Below are 16624 nucleotides of genomic sequence, written 5' to 3' on the forward strand. Positions count from 1 at the left end.
ATTACTGTAAACGCCAACTAATAATGCGATCAAATATTGGCCGTGCACAAATCAGAGAGCACGCTATTTTACAATTGACAGAAAGCACCATGTGGGCAAAGGCTAGTAGCAACATCAGTTCCGCCCACGCACCATATACGGCGCCCGCCGGCTCAGGAATGATGACTATCAAACCATAAAAGGACAGTCCCGCTCACTAGGAATCAGGAGACGGGGGACACGCCGCTTCACTAGGAAGTCACCCCTCGCTTACCCTGCTAGTGCCTAATATGGTTGAAAGATGGGGAAAACTCCTACCGAACATACAGATATCCTCAATAGTGCGCATGGGGACAAACACGTAGAGTATATAAGGTTTTCGTGGCTCAGTCAGCCGTGACTGGATCCATCAGCGCTTGTGTCTTGCACTGAGCTTCATCACAGAAAGGTAAGACCCATGCGCTATTAGTGTAGTTACACTGACTAACGGAGAAACTTTTATTCAGCGTGAGGCAACTAACCTGTTTTACTTAAAAGACAACAAGATACAAGGTATAAATAACGAGTTTGCAATAAGTTATGAGATGACCTAACAATGTTTTAATGAATTAATTCACTCATTTGATCCCTGGCAGCTTTCACAACAGCGTTCAACAACCATCATTTATAACATATAAACATAGAAAATCTTACAACTGTTGACATATTTCTAATGGATGTATAGATTTATGACAAAAACGTTAAGGTAAAAAATTACTTTCTCACCACACTAACTTACTTGGTGGTTGATTTATGCACAGCTTTATCCTTGTAGTGCATTGTACTATTTATTTATTTATTTTATTTCAAAAATGAGTCATGAATCTGACTCATAAAACCAATAAAATAAAGTTATGACTATATATTGTTAAATTGGTGCAAATAAAATGTCATCGTGATGAAACGCAGTGTTATAAACTGATGAGTGCATTGCTGTAGAATCGCTTAATTTAATTGATCTTTTTGCATAAAGCTGCATCCAATCAAATATTTATAAAAGTTGATATCATTAGAAAACAAAACTACTTTTGTTTGAATTCCTGTGATAAGATTCATGCGGAAACATCCGATTTCTAGAAATAAGTCGTCCACCCCTAAACCTAACCATCAGCAGATTGTACTAAAATGTATTTTGTACAGATTCGTAAAATTATCCCCCAGCTTTAGACAGTGTTCTGATATGTTCCTCATTAGAATCCATCAAGATGTGTGACGACGACGAGACTACCGCCCTTGTGTGCGACAACGGTTCAGGCCTGGTGAAGGCCGGCTTTGCCGGTGATGACGCCCCCAGAGCTGTCTTCCCCTCCATCGTTGGTCGCCCCCGTCACCAGGTTTGTTCAGCTGCATTTTGCCCATTGTAAAGATCATTCACACAGGTAATCTTAAGCTATTGCAACACTTAAACACTGTTCCATTACAAATACCCGATTTCTTTTTCCAGGGTGTCATGGTGGGTATGGGCCAGAAGGACTCATACGTAGGAGATGAAGCTCAGAGCAAGAGGGGTATCCTGACTTTGAAGTACCCCATCGAGCATGGCATCATTACCAACTGGGACGATATGGAGAAGATCTGGCACCACACCTTCTACAACGAGCTCCGCGTCGCCCCCGAGGAGCACCCAACCCTGCTCACCGAGGCCCCTCTTAACCCCAAGGCTAACCGTGAGAAGATGACCCAGATCATGTTTGAGACCTTCAATGTCCCAGCCATGTATGTGGCCATTCAGGCTGTGCTGTCCCTGTACGCTTCTGGCCGTACCACTGGTGAGACAATTATTTCATCTTTAAACATTCCCATGTGTGCTCAAGATTTTAAATTACAAATATAACTTCATTGTGTATAACAAAATGTGCCTTTTTTTTCTCCTGAATTTAAGGTATTGTGCTGGACTCTGGTGATGGTGTGTCCCACAATGTCCCCATCTATGAGGGTTATGCTCTGCCCCATGCCATCATGCGTCTGGATCTGGCCGGTCGCGATCTGACCGACTACCTCATGAAGATCCTGACCGAGCGTGGTTATTCTTTCGTCACAACTGGTGAGAAATTGCAGTTTAGAATTTTTTTCTTCTGTTTATCACAATAAATCAGATTTTTCAAATATATAATAATTGCTGCATTTGTTATAAGGTATAAGCAATATTTTAGTACCTTAATGGTTAATAGCTAAATTGTTTACATTTATTGTATCAGTATCAGTATTAGACCTTTAAATGAAAGAAAGAAATAACTGTATTCTTTAAGGATGCATTAAAGTGGCTGCTAAGACATTTAAAAATTTATAAAAGATTTCTATATCAAATAAAGGCTGTTTTTATTTTTAATTTGTAATTATTTTTGCTTTAATTTCCCCTGTTTTTACAAGATTACCTTTTAACACCTCTTTAATAATACAAACTAAATTTTGGAATATTCTTGTTATTTTTAAAAATGTTATTTTTAGCATTTTTAATTGTGTTTATTTTAATGAATGTTTATATCCCCAAATACACTTAAACATTTAAAACAACTGATGTGAGTTTGTTTTAAAATAGTATAGATTTTTATATAAACCTATTATCCATTACCATCAGTATTACATTTTCATGATATCATTATCACAGGTTTGTCCGTATTATATTTTCTTATGGTGCACCTATTTGTTATTTTGTTGTTCTGTTATTAGTGCGTTAGAAACAACTGACTTAATTGAAACTCTGTTTATAGCTGAGCGTGAGATTGTCCGTGACATCAAGGAAAAGCTGTGCTATGTGGCTCTGGACTTTGAGAATGAGATGGCTACTGCCGCCTCTTCCTCTTCCCTGGAGAAGAGCTACGAGTTGCCCGACGGCCAGGTCATCACCATTGGTAACGAGCGTTTCCGTTGCCCAGAGACCCTCTTCCAGCCATCTTTCATTGGTGCGTAAAGACGAATGCTGTTCACGAATGCCGCATTTTTCATACAGCCCTTAGTTTTATTAATAAGGTGTATCTAAACAGGTATGGAGTCCGCTGGAATCCATGAGACCGCCTACAACAGCATCATGAAGTGCGACATTGACATCAGGAAGGACCTGTATGCCAACAACGTCTTGTCAGGTGGTACCACCATGTACCCAGGTATTGCTGACCGTATGCAGAAGGAGATCACTGCTCTGGCCCCCAGCACAATGAAGATCAAGGTAATGCGTCTGTGGCTATCCTTTAACGTGGTCTCGTTCCCCACAACGCATCACTAACCTGTTCCTGTGTCTCCTTATTCCGACAGATCATTGCCCCACCTGAGCGTAAATACTCTGTATGGATCGGTGGCTCCATCCTGGCTTCCCTGTCCACCTTCCAGCAGATGTGGATCACCAAGCAGGAATACGATGAGGCAGGCCCCAGCATTGTCCACCGCAAGTGCTTCTAAATCCATCCTCTGCATCTATTTTGCTGTGGAATACGCAATAATGGAGAACACATTCATCGTTATGGGACAGCTTTGGTACAGATTTATTTTGTACCCATTTATCACTCGATGAACATACCCTGGATTATCACGCAGGAACACGAAGAGGCAGGCCCCAGTCCAAACAAACACAATCAAGATCCAGAAGACCATCATACCATGTTATCTATCACAAGACTGTATTCTGTACATAAATAGTCATTAATTTATTAAAGTCCATTATTTGGTATTTGGTTTTTGAACTCTGTTTGTGCTAATAAATTGTTTGACTTGAAACTGACTAGTGATCGAGATCTCAGTGGAGTTTGATTTAGTGTACAAGTTTTCAAAAATGTCCTCGATGGATCACACAAAATCATTCAGCTCTCCTGAAAACAGTGAAAGTTGACCTCTGTCTGACCTCACTGCAACATACTGCATTTGCTTCTGGGAAAACCATTTAATTATTTACATTTTCAAAGAGTCAAAGGTGCTTCTCTGAGGCAGCATTAAATCATTTAGATTTGTGAAAACGGGTTTTGTTCAGATCTTATTTAGCCGTGTGAATGGGTGATAACCAGTGTCTAGTTATATGTAACAGAACTGCATAATACAATTAAGATAAATGTAAATCATAATCTGTTACAGCTACTAAGAAAAACATGTATTAAATTACAGTTACTTTTAGTTACAACAATCAGTCACAATTTAGGAAAAATTTGATTTCTTTCCTAAATTGCAGTAACTGCTCTAAAATGTATAACTAATGTTTTGTGAGTTTAGGACAGGGTAGGACACATTCTTATTTAATAGCATAACTGTTTTATTACCTGTTTGGGTTAATGTGTATACTTTGTTTTTTAAGATTCTGTTTTCTTCCCAGGCATTTTATAGGACAGTAGCAATACAAAGTACATGATTTCAAGTATAGTATCATAACCCTTAAACTGTATCTCAATGTGCATTTAACCTCAGAATGATCTCAAGGTGTGCTTTAAAATGAAATTATTGTGATCTTAATTCAAGTAAAGAAGTATTTTGAAATCAGCACCATAAATAAAGATAGATAGATAGACAGATAGATAGATAGATAGATAGATAGATAGATCTATCTCTTGGGGATGTCAGGCTTCAACCGTTGACAACACCTGTTGATGTCTTCTCGTGATTTCCAGCGCCTTCACCACAGGGCGGAGCTACAATCGTGTTTTACAAAGCAAGCCTGACGTCTACAGACAAGCGCCATCTGTTTACCTTCTCATTCCTGCTTAAATTACTTCGGTAAGTAAGCACATTATCAAAAAAACGGCTCAGATTAGTTTTGACAGGTTTTATGCGCGAATCAACATTTAACTTCCCCCCGCTCGCGGCTGTCACGTGATAATTCGCTTTAGATACTAGACGACGCTGGAATGCAGCGTTAACGTCTTTGCAAACTACTATATCTATATATGTTTGATTTTTATCAGGTAGGCTTGGTGTCAAACGCCGATGTTTACCGCTGACTGCTCGCAGTATAAAGCTCTTTCGTTACGTGTTCGGGACATTGTCGATGGCAACACATTATATATTACGCGCGTAACAATTTACGGATGTCTTTCTCTTATTCGCGCGTTTTGGATTAGTGAACCGTATTAGTGAAGTCCGCGTTCACGTTTATTGTCACCTTACAAACCCTAATATGCAAATGTGTTAAGAGGTTCAGAGAGCTCCGAGATGACGCCATAGTTTAAGTAGGCGTGTACGAGAAGGGGGCGTGTCGAAGGAGCGCCATTTACAGCTGGCCAGCGATTGGCTTTCACTTGCCTATTAGAATTCGGTTGCCATAGTGATTTGGTTTAAACGTCTGGCGCGAGAGATGGGCGGGTTCGGAACAGACTCGCCGTAATGTCCCATTTCTCTATTTTTCTGCAGTCGGACGATAGTGAAATATGGTGACGAAGCGGATTAGGTCCGAATACATGAAGAAGTTTAAGGATCCGAAATGGGACACTTATGCAAAATGTTACGAGGACTTGCTGAAGTACAGACTGTCAAGACGTCTGTTGGAGCAAGCGCACAACCCCTGGTTCTGGGGAGAATGGGGGAGCGAGACAGGCTCCAGCGGTAAAACTACTCCTCTAAGTAGGAATAAGGTTGTGCCTGAGAAGCTCCATGATGAGAAACCAGAAAGATCTGCATGTGTGACACCAGAACCAGCAGCTGAACCAGAACCACAGGCAGAAGACACTGCAGACACCAGTAAGTCCTAAAACTAAAATATAACCTGATGATATAAAATGAATAGCTTTTGTAATATTTATATTTATTTGACATCTAAAAAAAACTTTGTGAATTTATAGATATTTTTTTTTTATATTTCTGGTAGTAACAATAATAATCTGATCACATTACATTATTAAATATGAACTGCGGCAGTTTAGCATAGTTTGTGTTTGAACCACAACCGAAAACTAAGACTCAATAAACTGTGGTACTTAATAAAAACGTATTTCTGACTTTTATCAACAGAGCTTGTTACCAGAGTACCTGAGCAAAGTCATCAAGAGGGGGAGGAAGAGAGAGCCAGAGAAAGCTCTCATGCTCTCAACCCAGACACTGACACTCATATCCTGAACTCACCAAAGAGCAAGCGCCGCTCCTCACACAATTATACAAGATCAAAAGTCAAGCCTCATGCCACCAAAGACCCTGAAAAAGAGAACCGTCACCCTTTTGCCCTGTATGGTGCAGGAGAGAGGCAGACAGATATGGCTTCCAGGAAAACCCATAATGTTGGTCCTGCTGCATCAACTGCAGAGGTGAGGATCCTACTATTAGTGAGCACTGACCAGTAAGAAAACTGCTGGGGAAAATAGCAATATAAAAAACTGTTACAGTTTGGTTAACATACATACTGCATATATATATATTAGAGAGAGATAAACAATAATTTGCTTAATTTTTATAATTGAGACTTTCTGTCATTATACATTATTATTATTAATAAAAAAATGTCTTTGAAAGTCAATATTGACCCGTCTTGTTTTGTAAGTACATGACAGAATTGAAATTTTTGGGTGAAATAATCCTTTAAAATTGTCAGTAAGTACCATAACATCATTCCAAACCTGTAAGACCTTCATTCATCTTTGGAACACAATTAAGATATGTTTGATGAAATCCCAGAGCTTTCTGAGCCTGCATAGACAGCAGTGCAACTGAAACATTCAAGGCCCAGAAAGGTAGTATTTAAGATTTAGGGTTTGGGTATGTTGAACCACTGTTCTTACTACTTTTCTGGGCTTTGATACTTGCGTTGCTTTCTTTGCAAAGGCAGAAAGCTCTCAGATTTCTTACAAATATCTTAATTTGTGTTCTGAAGACGCAACTTTTTCACATTTGGGTGAACTGTTTCTTTAAAGGGATTTTTCACCCAAAAAATGAAAATTAGTTGTTTATCTGCTTACCCCCAGGGCATCCAAGATGTAGGAGACTTAGTTTCTTCAGTAGAACACAAACAAAGATTTTTAACTCAAACTGTTGCAGTCTATCAGTCATATAATGGTAGTCAATGGGCATATAATCTTTGAGAGTAAAAAAAACATGCAAAGATAAATCCAAATTAACCCTGCGGCTCCTGACGATACATTGATGTCTTAAGAAACAAAAAGAAACTGATCAGTATTTATATAATTTTTTACCTCTGATACGCCACATTGTTCAACTCATTCACAACATCCAGTGCGTAATGCGTCGGTGTGCTCTGCTTATCGTTATTCATGCATGCTTCATGCAGCGTTTCTTCTGTCTAGATCCATGAGTCAGCGTTGCGAGCAAAAACCAGGCGGGAGGTGGAAAAACAGATGAAGAGATTTGACAAACAAAGGGCCAGATCTGCTGACTTCGAAAAGAACAGAAATAAGATTGTCCCTGATTTTAACCCCTGGATGACGGAGTACATGCGCTGCTTCTCAGCTCGTTCTCGGTAGTACCGTTTTCTGAAATCCTTTGGAAATGTCAGTGACTCTAAACCTCTCAGGCTAAAAACACAAAACACATGATGACTGGCGCATCTGTTCAGCTTACTTGCCGTCTTCCAGAATGGGCCACAATGAATCAAACTCAAGGTTTTTTAGGGGTTTATTAACATCATGGATAGGTTGCATTTACTGGTACATATCAAACATGAAAGCACAATCCATTGATGCTGTAGGGCAAATCGTCAAATAATCACATGCCTTGCTGCATGGTTTTTGTAGGTCACATAGATTTATAGGTCATTTTATCTTTACATTTTAGCCAATTCTTTAAAAGTTTTCAGTAACTCAGACAATTATAGACATACAACGTGATGTATTGTAATGTTGTGTATTATCTACATTGTGTTAATAGTTAGGTTTAATGTAAAGAAATGTTTTGTACTTGAAATCATTTCCGCCAGCATGGATCAAATAATCTCACGTTGGCAGTTGATCTGTTCTATTAATATCTGCTTTCTTTGAAATGAGATGTATTATATTTTATTTGTATATTCACACTAATGGTGAACTCCACGGTAATGTGTCAGAACAGTAATATCGTGACACAATGTAAAAAGTCACTGTTAACTGAAGCATGAAACTCAGCAAAATGACAAATCATTTTCATACACAGCAAAAGCAATCGCAGCTGTTCATCATCGAGAATAACTCTCATTCATTGTGATGTTATTTGGTTTTTAGTAGCACTCAGGTATTTCTTGTTGTATTTTATGTAATTTATTGAGAAATGATGATATTGGGATGCTTTTACACTATTTATATAATGGTATTGAACTAATTCAGACTATTTTTAGTTCAGCATCTCTGACAACTGTACAGGTATCTTCGTATTGATTTATGGCATGTACTATGTGAATAGTGTTGGTTTTAGCGTAAGAATAATGAAGCCATAATGTATATGAGATGCATTATTGAATGAATATCCATTCCGCCGTCTGTTATGGAAAGAGTTTTGAAAAGTATTCAAAGTTTAAGTGTTTAGATTAACACCTTTTTTAAGGACAAGGTCTGATAGTATTTGTGTCAGTTAAAGAAAAATAAAACTATTTTTCATAACTGTATTGTGGCTAAAAAAAAAAATAGTTTTTTATTTTGTTGCTGCAGTAAAACATGAAACTCTGTTCTCACTAATGTACAAGACAGATTTTTATATTGCCGTCTTATTACATAATGCTGTTCCTGGACATAAGAAACCACATACATGTGTCAGATCCATGCAGCAACTTAAATGTCTGGCAATGCCCTTCCTTGACTTTAACTGACTTTTATGAATTGTCCTCTAATTTTTTTTTTTAAAGTATTGTTGCGTTTCCATGATGAAAGCCATCTAGGCAGTTTACACTTTCAAATTACATTCAGCAGCTAAATTGTACATTTGATTAGGTCGGTTTTGAACTAACTAAATCTAAGTATTTACACCAGTGCTACAAATTTATAGATTTTTTTTCTATTTAGTTATTTATTTTTATTTTTTTTAGACCAATGTAAATGTAGACACAATGAAAAATGAATAACCCACTACCATTTAGTGCGCTGTTAAATATGACTATTGGAAATCTGTCCCATTTTTACAAACATAAAAGCATGATATAAAGACATAATGACAAGCAATTTAAAGCAAGGTCCACAATGATTTATCATTCATTTTCAGTGAAAGCTCATTTGAGATATGTCCATTTAAAATGAGTAAGAAGAACAGGGCACAAGTAGAGAAAAAAATAATAAAATACATTTTCTCCAAAAGAAAAAACAAAAAGGAGAAAAAAAATCAGTTTAATTTCAACAGATTCCTAAAAATGGGACCGCAACACAAAAAGGCCTTAACAAAAAATATAGAGCATGTAACACTGATTTTGTTCATACTGACAATGTATTACAGTGCAATATGAAGGTAACTGCGCGCTGGCCCTTAAATATTTTATTTTGATTGTAAATTATAATACAAAAACAAAGCCTTCTTGAATAAATGTCATGTATGAAATGCTCTAGCATCCTTTACTAAAACATAACCAAAGAATACAATAGACATGGAAAAAAAATAAAAGCAAACAACGTGCTAGCAAGATAATGTACGATAAACTCCATTGATAAGATTTACAGGCACGTGCCACAGAGCAGCGATGCAGAATGCCTAAGCTATATATATGCTGTATATAGTCATTTATGAATATGTTGTAGTACTTCAAGCATGAAACATGCTCCACGGTGATAATAGAAACTCTTCTCTACACAACATCTACATACGGAAGAGGGAAAGACGGGGCAGGGGCTCAGTGCAGTATTCTCGGGGGCAAGGGCCAGGTCTTTCAGCTACCCTCTGGGTTTTGGGTACCACAGATGTCTTGCCCTGGGCCGAGGGGGACAGTAAACATTTTTCTGGAGCTTTCTGGAGCACGGGGTGTCCCTCGGCATGTCAGAACAGAAGTAAAAGTAAGGTGAGGGAAACAGTCACTCCACCACGATGAGCCATACGTCAAACCCCACTAATGTCCTCCACCTCGTGTTCACAAAACCTGCCTTGGCCAAAGGAACACAGAAAAAGTGCAGGTAATTACATAGATGGTCTTTCCTGAGGCCTTTCTTCTGGTCTACAAACCGAAGGAGCAGCTTCAAGACACCTTGAATCTCTATTTCTAGCTCGCATTCCAAATAAGGCCCCTCAGAAACCTTGGAAAGCATTTGGGAGGAGTTAAATATATCCATTACCCTGACACCGTCTCTCATGTGGCATTTGACTGATAAGAGGGTGAAGGGGTTTGAAGGACTTGTTTGTCCTCATGAGGGGGTGGAAGAAGGTGAAACTTTTGGCCGTTTGTATGTGTGTATGTGTTCTGGTGCCGCGTCATCGTCACTTGTTCGTAAGGCATGCAGAAGCAAACTTGAGCAGCATTTGGTGGGTGTCAGTGACAAAAATAGCACCTCTTCTTGAAGAGATGTCCTCCCAGCTAGGGCATGCCAAATACAGGAGAGATGCTGCGGGGAGGCTATCAACATCCTTTTACAGACAATTTATGAAAACATTGACTATAGCTAAAATTATGTGTCACGGAGTATTTTGGTATCACTTTACAATACCGTTTAGTTCATTGCTATTATATAATACATTTGGAAACATCACTTTTTAAAGCATTTATTAATCTGGGAACATTTATGTATTTTATACAACCTTAAAAGGTTTTGGGGTTAATAAGATTTTTTATCTTTTTTGTAAAAAATACTGCATTTGTTTTATTAAAAAAGATGATAAAACTGTAATATTATTTTAATTTAAAACAACTGTTTAAACACTTTAAAAGATCATTTACTTTGTTGGCAAAGCTAAAATTGAATCATCATCACTCTTCAGTTTCACACGATCCTTCAGAAATCATTCTAATATGTTGATTTGCTGCTCAAGAAACATTTGTTATAATTATCAATGTTAAAAATGGTTTTGAATGGTTTCAGATGGTAATTTACATGGAAATGAGCATAAATCAAGATTAGTAAATGCTGTAAGAGTACTGCATTTGTTAACATAAAGAACCTAATTATTATTATTTGTTACCATAAAAATGGAAACCCAACAACATCCTTCTGCAGAAGGAAAGGGTAATGTGTAATGTCATATTTAATTCAGTGCAACTGTATCTACGTAAAAAGGTTCTAGAAATGATTACCACGTAAATAATGTATTATGTTCATATTTTCATATTCATATTATCTTAGATTCTTGCATTGTTAACATTTAAGTGAAAGATACAACCATTTAGGAAAGGGAAATTCCAGCTAAAGCCTAAAAGTTTCATATAGGATTCAATTATTGAAAAAAACACTACCGTGCTGAACAAGACACTTAAATCTAATATGCAGGGAATGATGTTCTGAGAAATGTGAACAACTGTATCTGATTAAATCTGAATGCAGCACAGCTATTTTTAGTGGATGTTGCTGTTGTGAGTGGTACAGAGCCAGTGGAAGAAGAACAGCACTCTACCACCCTCATGCATTCAAAATGTCACACTCATATCACAGCTATTTAGATATCAAGGTCATACTAGCAACGAGTAATAAACATAATTAAACATACTCTACTGTAAATGACTGCAAATCAAAATGTTAAAAAGTACCGAAACCTCTCAGAACAGCTTCTTATAGCAAAACCTCTGAAACTTCAAAAGATTTGAAAAGCAAGCAAATAGGGGAAGTGACCCCCCCCCCAGAGCTTCACCTGGTTGGACAGCTGTCTGGGATCTGTGTTAACAGCCGCACTCCTGCACGCTCTCTGCTTGAGCCCGTCTGGGAGAGCGCAGCTGCCGCAACGCTGCATCTCCGTACTGGATTCCTGAACCCATCCGCTCCGGGTCCAGCTCGCCTACACGAGCACAAGCACAGCGGCGTGATTCAAAGGTTTTTGTAAGCTTAAAAGTAACTGCGCGAGGTGCTGGTATTTTTATACCTGACTCTATTTTATTTAGGATTTTCCGAGCACACTGGACAAAAGCTTCCTCCACATTCTCCCCCGTTAGAGCACTGGTCTCCAAAAACATTAGCTCTGTGAAAACAAAGATATAAACAATTGTGTCCGTTTAATAATACTCGTCTGAATGCTCAATGAAAAAAATATAAAGATTGGGAATATACCTCAAAATATTCCATAATTAATATATTACTATAGTCGATATTAATATTTTGATGTGGATTTTGTATATTTTTTATTAGGTTTTATTTTTCTGTTTAGCCTTATTTATTTTTGGCTTTTAATTTATTTAGTTGCCATTGCGACATTGCTTAAGCATCCAAATATAGTTGTTTCAATATATATATATATATATATATATATATATATATATATATATATATATATATATATTATTTTATTTTTTATTTTTATTTATTTATTTATTTATTTTTTATTAAGCTTAATTTAAATGAATGCAAACCATTTTAAATCATTTTAGTTACCAATAACACCACAGATCTATGAGCACACAGTATTATCCCAATGATAATGCACCAATCAGTGTTTAGCCTCTGAAAAAGCATTTAACACAGCCTAGTGAGTCTACACTTGTTCACTAGTGTGCTCTTCAGATTAGTCATACTATACTGCAGTGGCCTCTAGTGGTAAAGTCACGATATGAAAGCAAATACAGAATATTGTTATATTCATAATCATATTTTTGAACTATAAACATGTTTTAAAGGATATCATAGAAAGAGAATGTAAAGTTCATTGAGGAAATGTAGTCATGCATTACTTCACTCAAACAATTAGGCACCATTATAATATTCTACAATCGCTAGCAGCCAGGAACTGCTTGTCTGACATGCGCACCATTCTCTTGAGCGAAGCGTGAGGCCTCCAGAAAGGTGACTTCACGGTCAGCATCCAGATCTTTCTTGTTTCCACACAATATGATCACTATGTTCTGACTGGCCAACATCCGGGCATCTGTGAGCCAGTTGGTCAGAGCGTTGTATGTTTCTCGACTAACATCCAGAGACAGACAGCATTAGAAATCAACACGCTTAAGAATATAGAAAGCATATCATAGTATAGCTCTAGGTAGTCATCCAAATCATCCGAGAAATACATAATATTATGCAGAGGCACTAGCTATACAAGAGAGAGTTTACCTAGTGATGTCATACACGAGAAGAGCCCCTGCTGCCCCTCTGTAATAACTGCGTGTTACAGACCTGAGGAGAACAAACATCTGTGAAAGCTTATGATAAGAGATCATCATATTAGAATGATTTCTGAAGGATCCCGTGAAACTGAAGACTGGAGAAACGATGCTGAAAATTCTCGTCACAGGAATAAACTAAATACATTCAATTACTGAACAGTTATTGTAAAATTCAATACTATTTCACCACATTGCATTTTTACTGTATTTTTTTTAATCAAATAAATCTTGTGTCCTTAGTGGACATAAGAGGCTAGTTAAAAAAACCCCATCTTACTCCAAACTTTGGGATAGTGTGTGTGTGTGTGTGTGTGTGTGTGTGTGTATGTATGTATATGTGTGTGTACATATACATATATATATATATATATATATATATATGTGTGTGTAAAAGAGCTGATTTTGAGTAAATATTATAAATTAAATGCTTGTTTAAAGGCTGTATTGCGATTCACAAACGAAGTTGAAGTACTTAAACTGAAAGTATTAGAAATGAAGCAAGCGAATGCAAATGCTTAAACAAATAAGTGCTAAAACACTGACGTCCAAATGACGTTGCTGACATTAAATTGTACTCTGGCCAGTATACTGGGATTATATGAGCAATCAGCCACCCTGCAGTCTAGATAACGTCACTAGGCGCTGCAAAATCAATATCAATTGACTGCTAGTCTAATCATATCTGCTCACAATAGCAGGAGTATATGGCTCAGACCTCCTTCAACAAAAGACAGACTGACACGTTTCAGTTTTTCCTGAATGTCCCATCTACAATATGTTATCTGCTATGGAGGTATTAAGCCTCATAATTCTGAAATAAACATGCAAAACAATGCTTTAATTCCCTTTCTGGACATTAAACAGAACAGTGCCAAAAGCTCTTCTCAGTGCTGTTTGAAGAAGGGACTAATTGCATAACATTTAGCTTTAAGCTATTTTGTGATTTTTCTTAAATTATGTAACTGTAATAAACAAACAGTTTTCACTTGCTCAATGCAATAAATAGCATTGTGCAAAGTGTTGTCATTGCTCACTAAAAATATTAATATATATTCATTATTAATATGCATTACATAATATACATATGTATTACATATATTATGTATACAGTCCATTTACATCATATGTGTGTGTGTGTGTTGTATATTTGTTATGCATATATAAATACATGCATGCATATTTGTAAGAAAAATATTTTAAGATATACATATAGATATACACACACACACACACACATTTTATAAATATAAATACATACATGCAAATATCTAACTTTTTATTATATACTGTATGTGTGTATTCATATATACACATAATAAACATACTACACAGTACACATATATTACATTATAATCACGATTAATCACTTGACTGTACTAATTTTTTCTATATAATTTTTATTATTATTTTTTAAAAGGGGCACCACTGTAGTATTTCTTTTTTTTTGTTGACCTTTTTAACGTGTCTCAAAGATACGTATAAACACAAAAACACCTACATTAACAAAAGATGGTTCGTGCGGCATCAGATTATTTTAAATGCGCTGAGGCTATTTTGGCTCTAAGGAAGTGTGTGTTGACAGCGTTGACAAATGAAAGGTACTATAAACTCCTACATGCAATCTGGACTTGAATCACTGCCTCCCCAAATGCTCCACCATCTGACTGCTCGAGAACAAATCTGGAAATTATCATCATAAGCCAAATCTCACAGTGGTCTTTACAAACAGGGCCAATCTAACAGGGTAACAGTTTTAGTAATATGACACAGCCGTGTGAACACACCTGAAACGCTCCTGTCCTGCTGTATCCCAGATCTGGAGCTTGACAAACTTATTGACCACGCTGATTATCTTCGAGCCAAATTCAACCCCAATGGTGTGATTTGAGTCATCTTTGACTGGAAGAACAAGGGAAAAAATTCAGCAACAGAACAATGACGAATCTGTAACATTTCATAAATTGTTTCTGAATGTTTCAACGATCAGATAACAGAAACTGACATACATCTTTTTTCTATAAACTGATGAAGAAGACAAGATTTTCCAGTTCCTGCATTTCCGATCACAAGAAACTTAAACAGGAAATCTAAAAGGGGAGGAAAACAAAATCAATAAAGCCGTTTTGTCAAAAACTGCACAGAATTAGTATAATAATAGGATGGTAGAGGAATGTTACTATATCAAAACATTAATCAGACTATAGGCTATTGACACTGGTCATAATATAAAGCAGACATTAAATAGATTTGCATCAATTCATATCCAAATAAATAACGGCCTTAAGTGCTATTAATGATACATGGATCAACGATTAATGAAGACTTCTATGAATGGCGTCGACAGATGAAACATATGGTAGGCAGATAGCTGCTGCCTAGCTGGCACTGAACAGAGCTTGTAAGCAAATACTGTGATGAATGAGCTCAGGACACCTGCTAAAATTCATGCTACGCTGTCGATAAGAAGTGTGGCAGGACAAAAGGAAAATTAGTCACCCTACCGTATGTCTCTGACATGACTGGCGCTGTGTTTCTAGCCTGTTTATACTGTGTTTTTTCTCTTTCAAGGAAATCAACAAGGATATCAAATAAAGGGAAATCCCTTAGAGGGTTTCGCGCATCCTAGTCGGAAGCTTGTGGAGCAGCTACTTCCTGTTGAGATTTTCATAATAAAGGTCAAGAAATCTTCGCAGAATTACATAAAAATGCATGATTTTTCTGAAATAAAATATAATCAATTTATAATTATTAATTTTATAAATTTTAAGTATGTATTTTATTACAGGTCATGTGTGTTTTCATTTATTTATTTATTAGATTTATGTTTTGGTATATTTCACAGAAATGTATGTAAATCTAAACGTTAACAATGTTGTTTTGTTTTGGGGGTTTTTCCATTTTCTATTAAAACTCACTCTTTTATATATTATTTAGATCTGTTTTACCCCAAACGCAAATAAAAATCGTCCAAAACTAGTGCTTTTAATAACCACTAGGGGGTGGTAGTTAGTTATATGTGCGAGTTGCATCTGTTCTGAAAAAACACACACTTAACTCATGATAATTTAAACCACATTTTACAGGGCTGATGTCTTTGTACCTTTCACAACTAATAAATTATATTTTGTTTTTGTATCCACAATTTTTAATTGCGAGTGTAAGTTACCCTTACATTAACCCCACAATCCATAATTACAACCCAGACTACACAGGATTGATCAGGAAAATAGCGTGATAGAGTCAATGCTGTCTAATGAAATCAAGATTCCATACTTGAAAGCATTTCACGGATGCTTGGGCAACAGTTCTTTATGGTTGATGTAAATTTCCCTCTATAAATTGTAGACCACATGTCATTCAGTAATGACTAATGGATGTTATTACACACAAACATAATGTGGAGCATATGAAACAAAAAGTATTACATAAAATGGTTTTGTTTAATCTTTATATGATGGTATAATCAGTTCACGATTAAACAAAAAAATAAGTTCATTT

At 36.6% G+C, this 16624-nt stretch overlaps 3 protein-coding genes across 4 annotated transcripts; 2 read left to right on the forward strand and 1 right to left on the reverse strand.

Moving 5' to 3' along the window:
• Positions 1–271: 271 nt before the first annotated feature.
• Positions 272–3733, forward strand: acta1b (actin alpha 1, skeletal muscle b). The gene is made up of 7 exons (XM_043254970.1): positions 272–427; positions 1213–1352; positions 1463–1787; positions 1901–2062; positions 2730–2921; positions 3003–3184; positions 3271–3733. Exons 2-7 carry the CDS (start codon positions 1224–1226, stop codon positions 3412–3414), a joined length of 1134 nt encoding a protein of 377 aa, XP_043110905.1. The 5' UTR covers positions 272–427; positions 1213–1223; the 3' UTR covers positions 3415–3733.
• Positions 3734–4607: 874 nt separating this feature from the next.
• Positions 4608–8515, forward strand: ccsapb (centriole, cilia and spindle-associated protein b). Its single transcript, XM_043254971.1, has 4 exons — positions 4608–4713; positions 5347–5673; positions 5944–6233; positions 7227–8515. The coding sequence occupies exons 2-4, from the start codon at positions 5364–5366 to the stop codon at positions 7401–7403; spliced, it is 777 nt and encodes a 258-aa protein (XP_043110906.1). The 5' UTR covers positions 4608–4713; positions 5347–5363; the 3' UTR covers positions 7404–8515.
• On the reverse strand, positions 7537–15784 carry rab4a (RAB4a, member RAS oncogene family). 2 transcript variants are annotated; one of them, XM_043254973.1, is made up of 8 exons: positions 15628–15784; positions 15133–15213; positions 14911–15025; positions 13074–13136; positions 12772–12926; positions 11893–11988; positions 11665–11808; positions 7537–9967 (listed from the first exon to the last, which is right to left on the reverse strand). In XM_043254973.1, the coding sequence occupies exons 1-7, from the start codon at positions 15641–15643 to the stop codon at positions 11693–11695; spliced, it is 642 nt and encodes a 213-aa protein (XP_043110908.1). In that variant the 5' UTR covers positions 15644–15784; the 3' UTR covers positions 7537–9967; positions 11665–11692. The 2 variants fall into 2 exon arrangements, with proteins under 2 accessions (XP_043110908.1, XP_043110907.1); XM_043254972.1 differs by having other exon boundaries at positions 7537–9971.
• Positions 15785–16624: the final 840 nt, after the last annotated feature.

This window comes from Puntigrus tetrazona, chromosome 13 (assembly GCF_018831695.1).
Source record: "Puntigrus tetrazona isolate hp1 chromosome 13, ASM1883169v1, whole genome shotgun sequence".
NCBI lineage: Eukaryota > Metazoa > Chordata > Actinopteri > Cypriniformes > Cyprinidae > Puntigrus > Puntigrus tetrazona.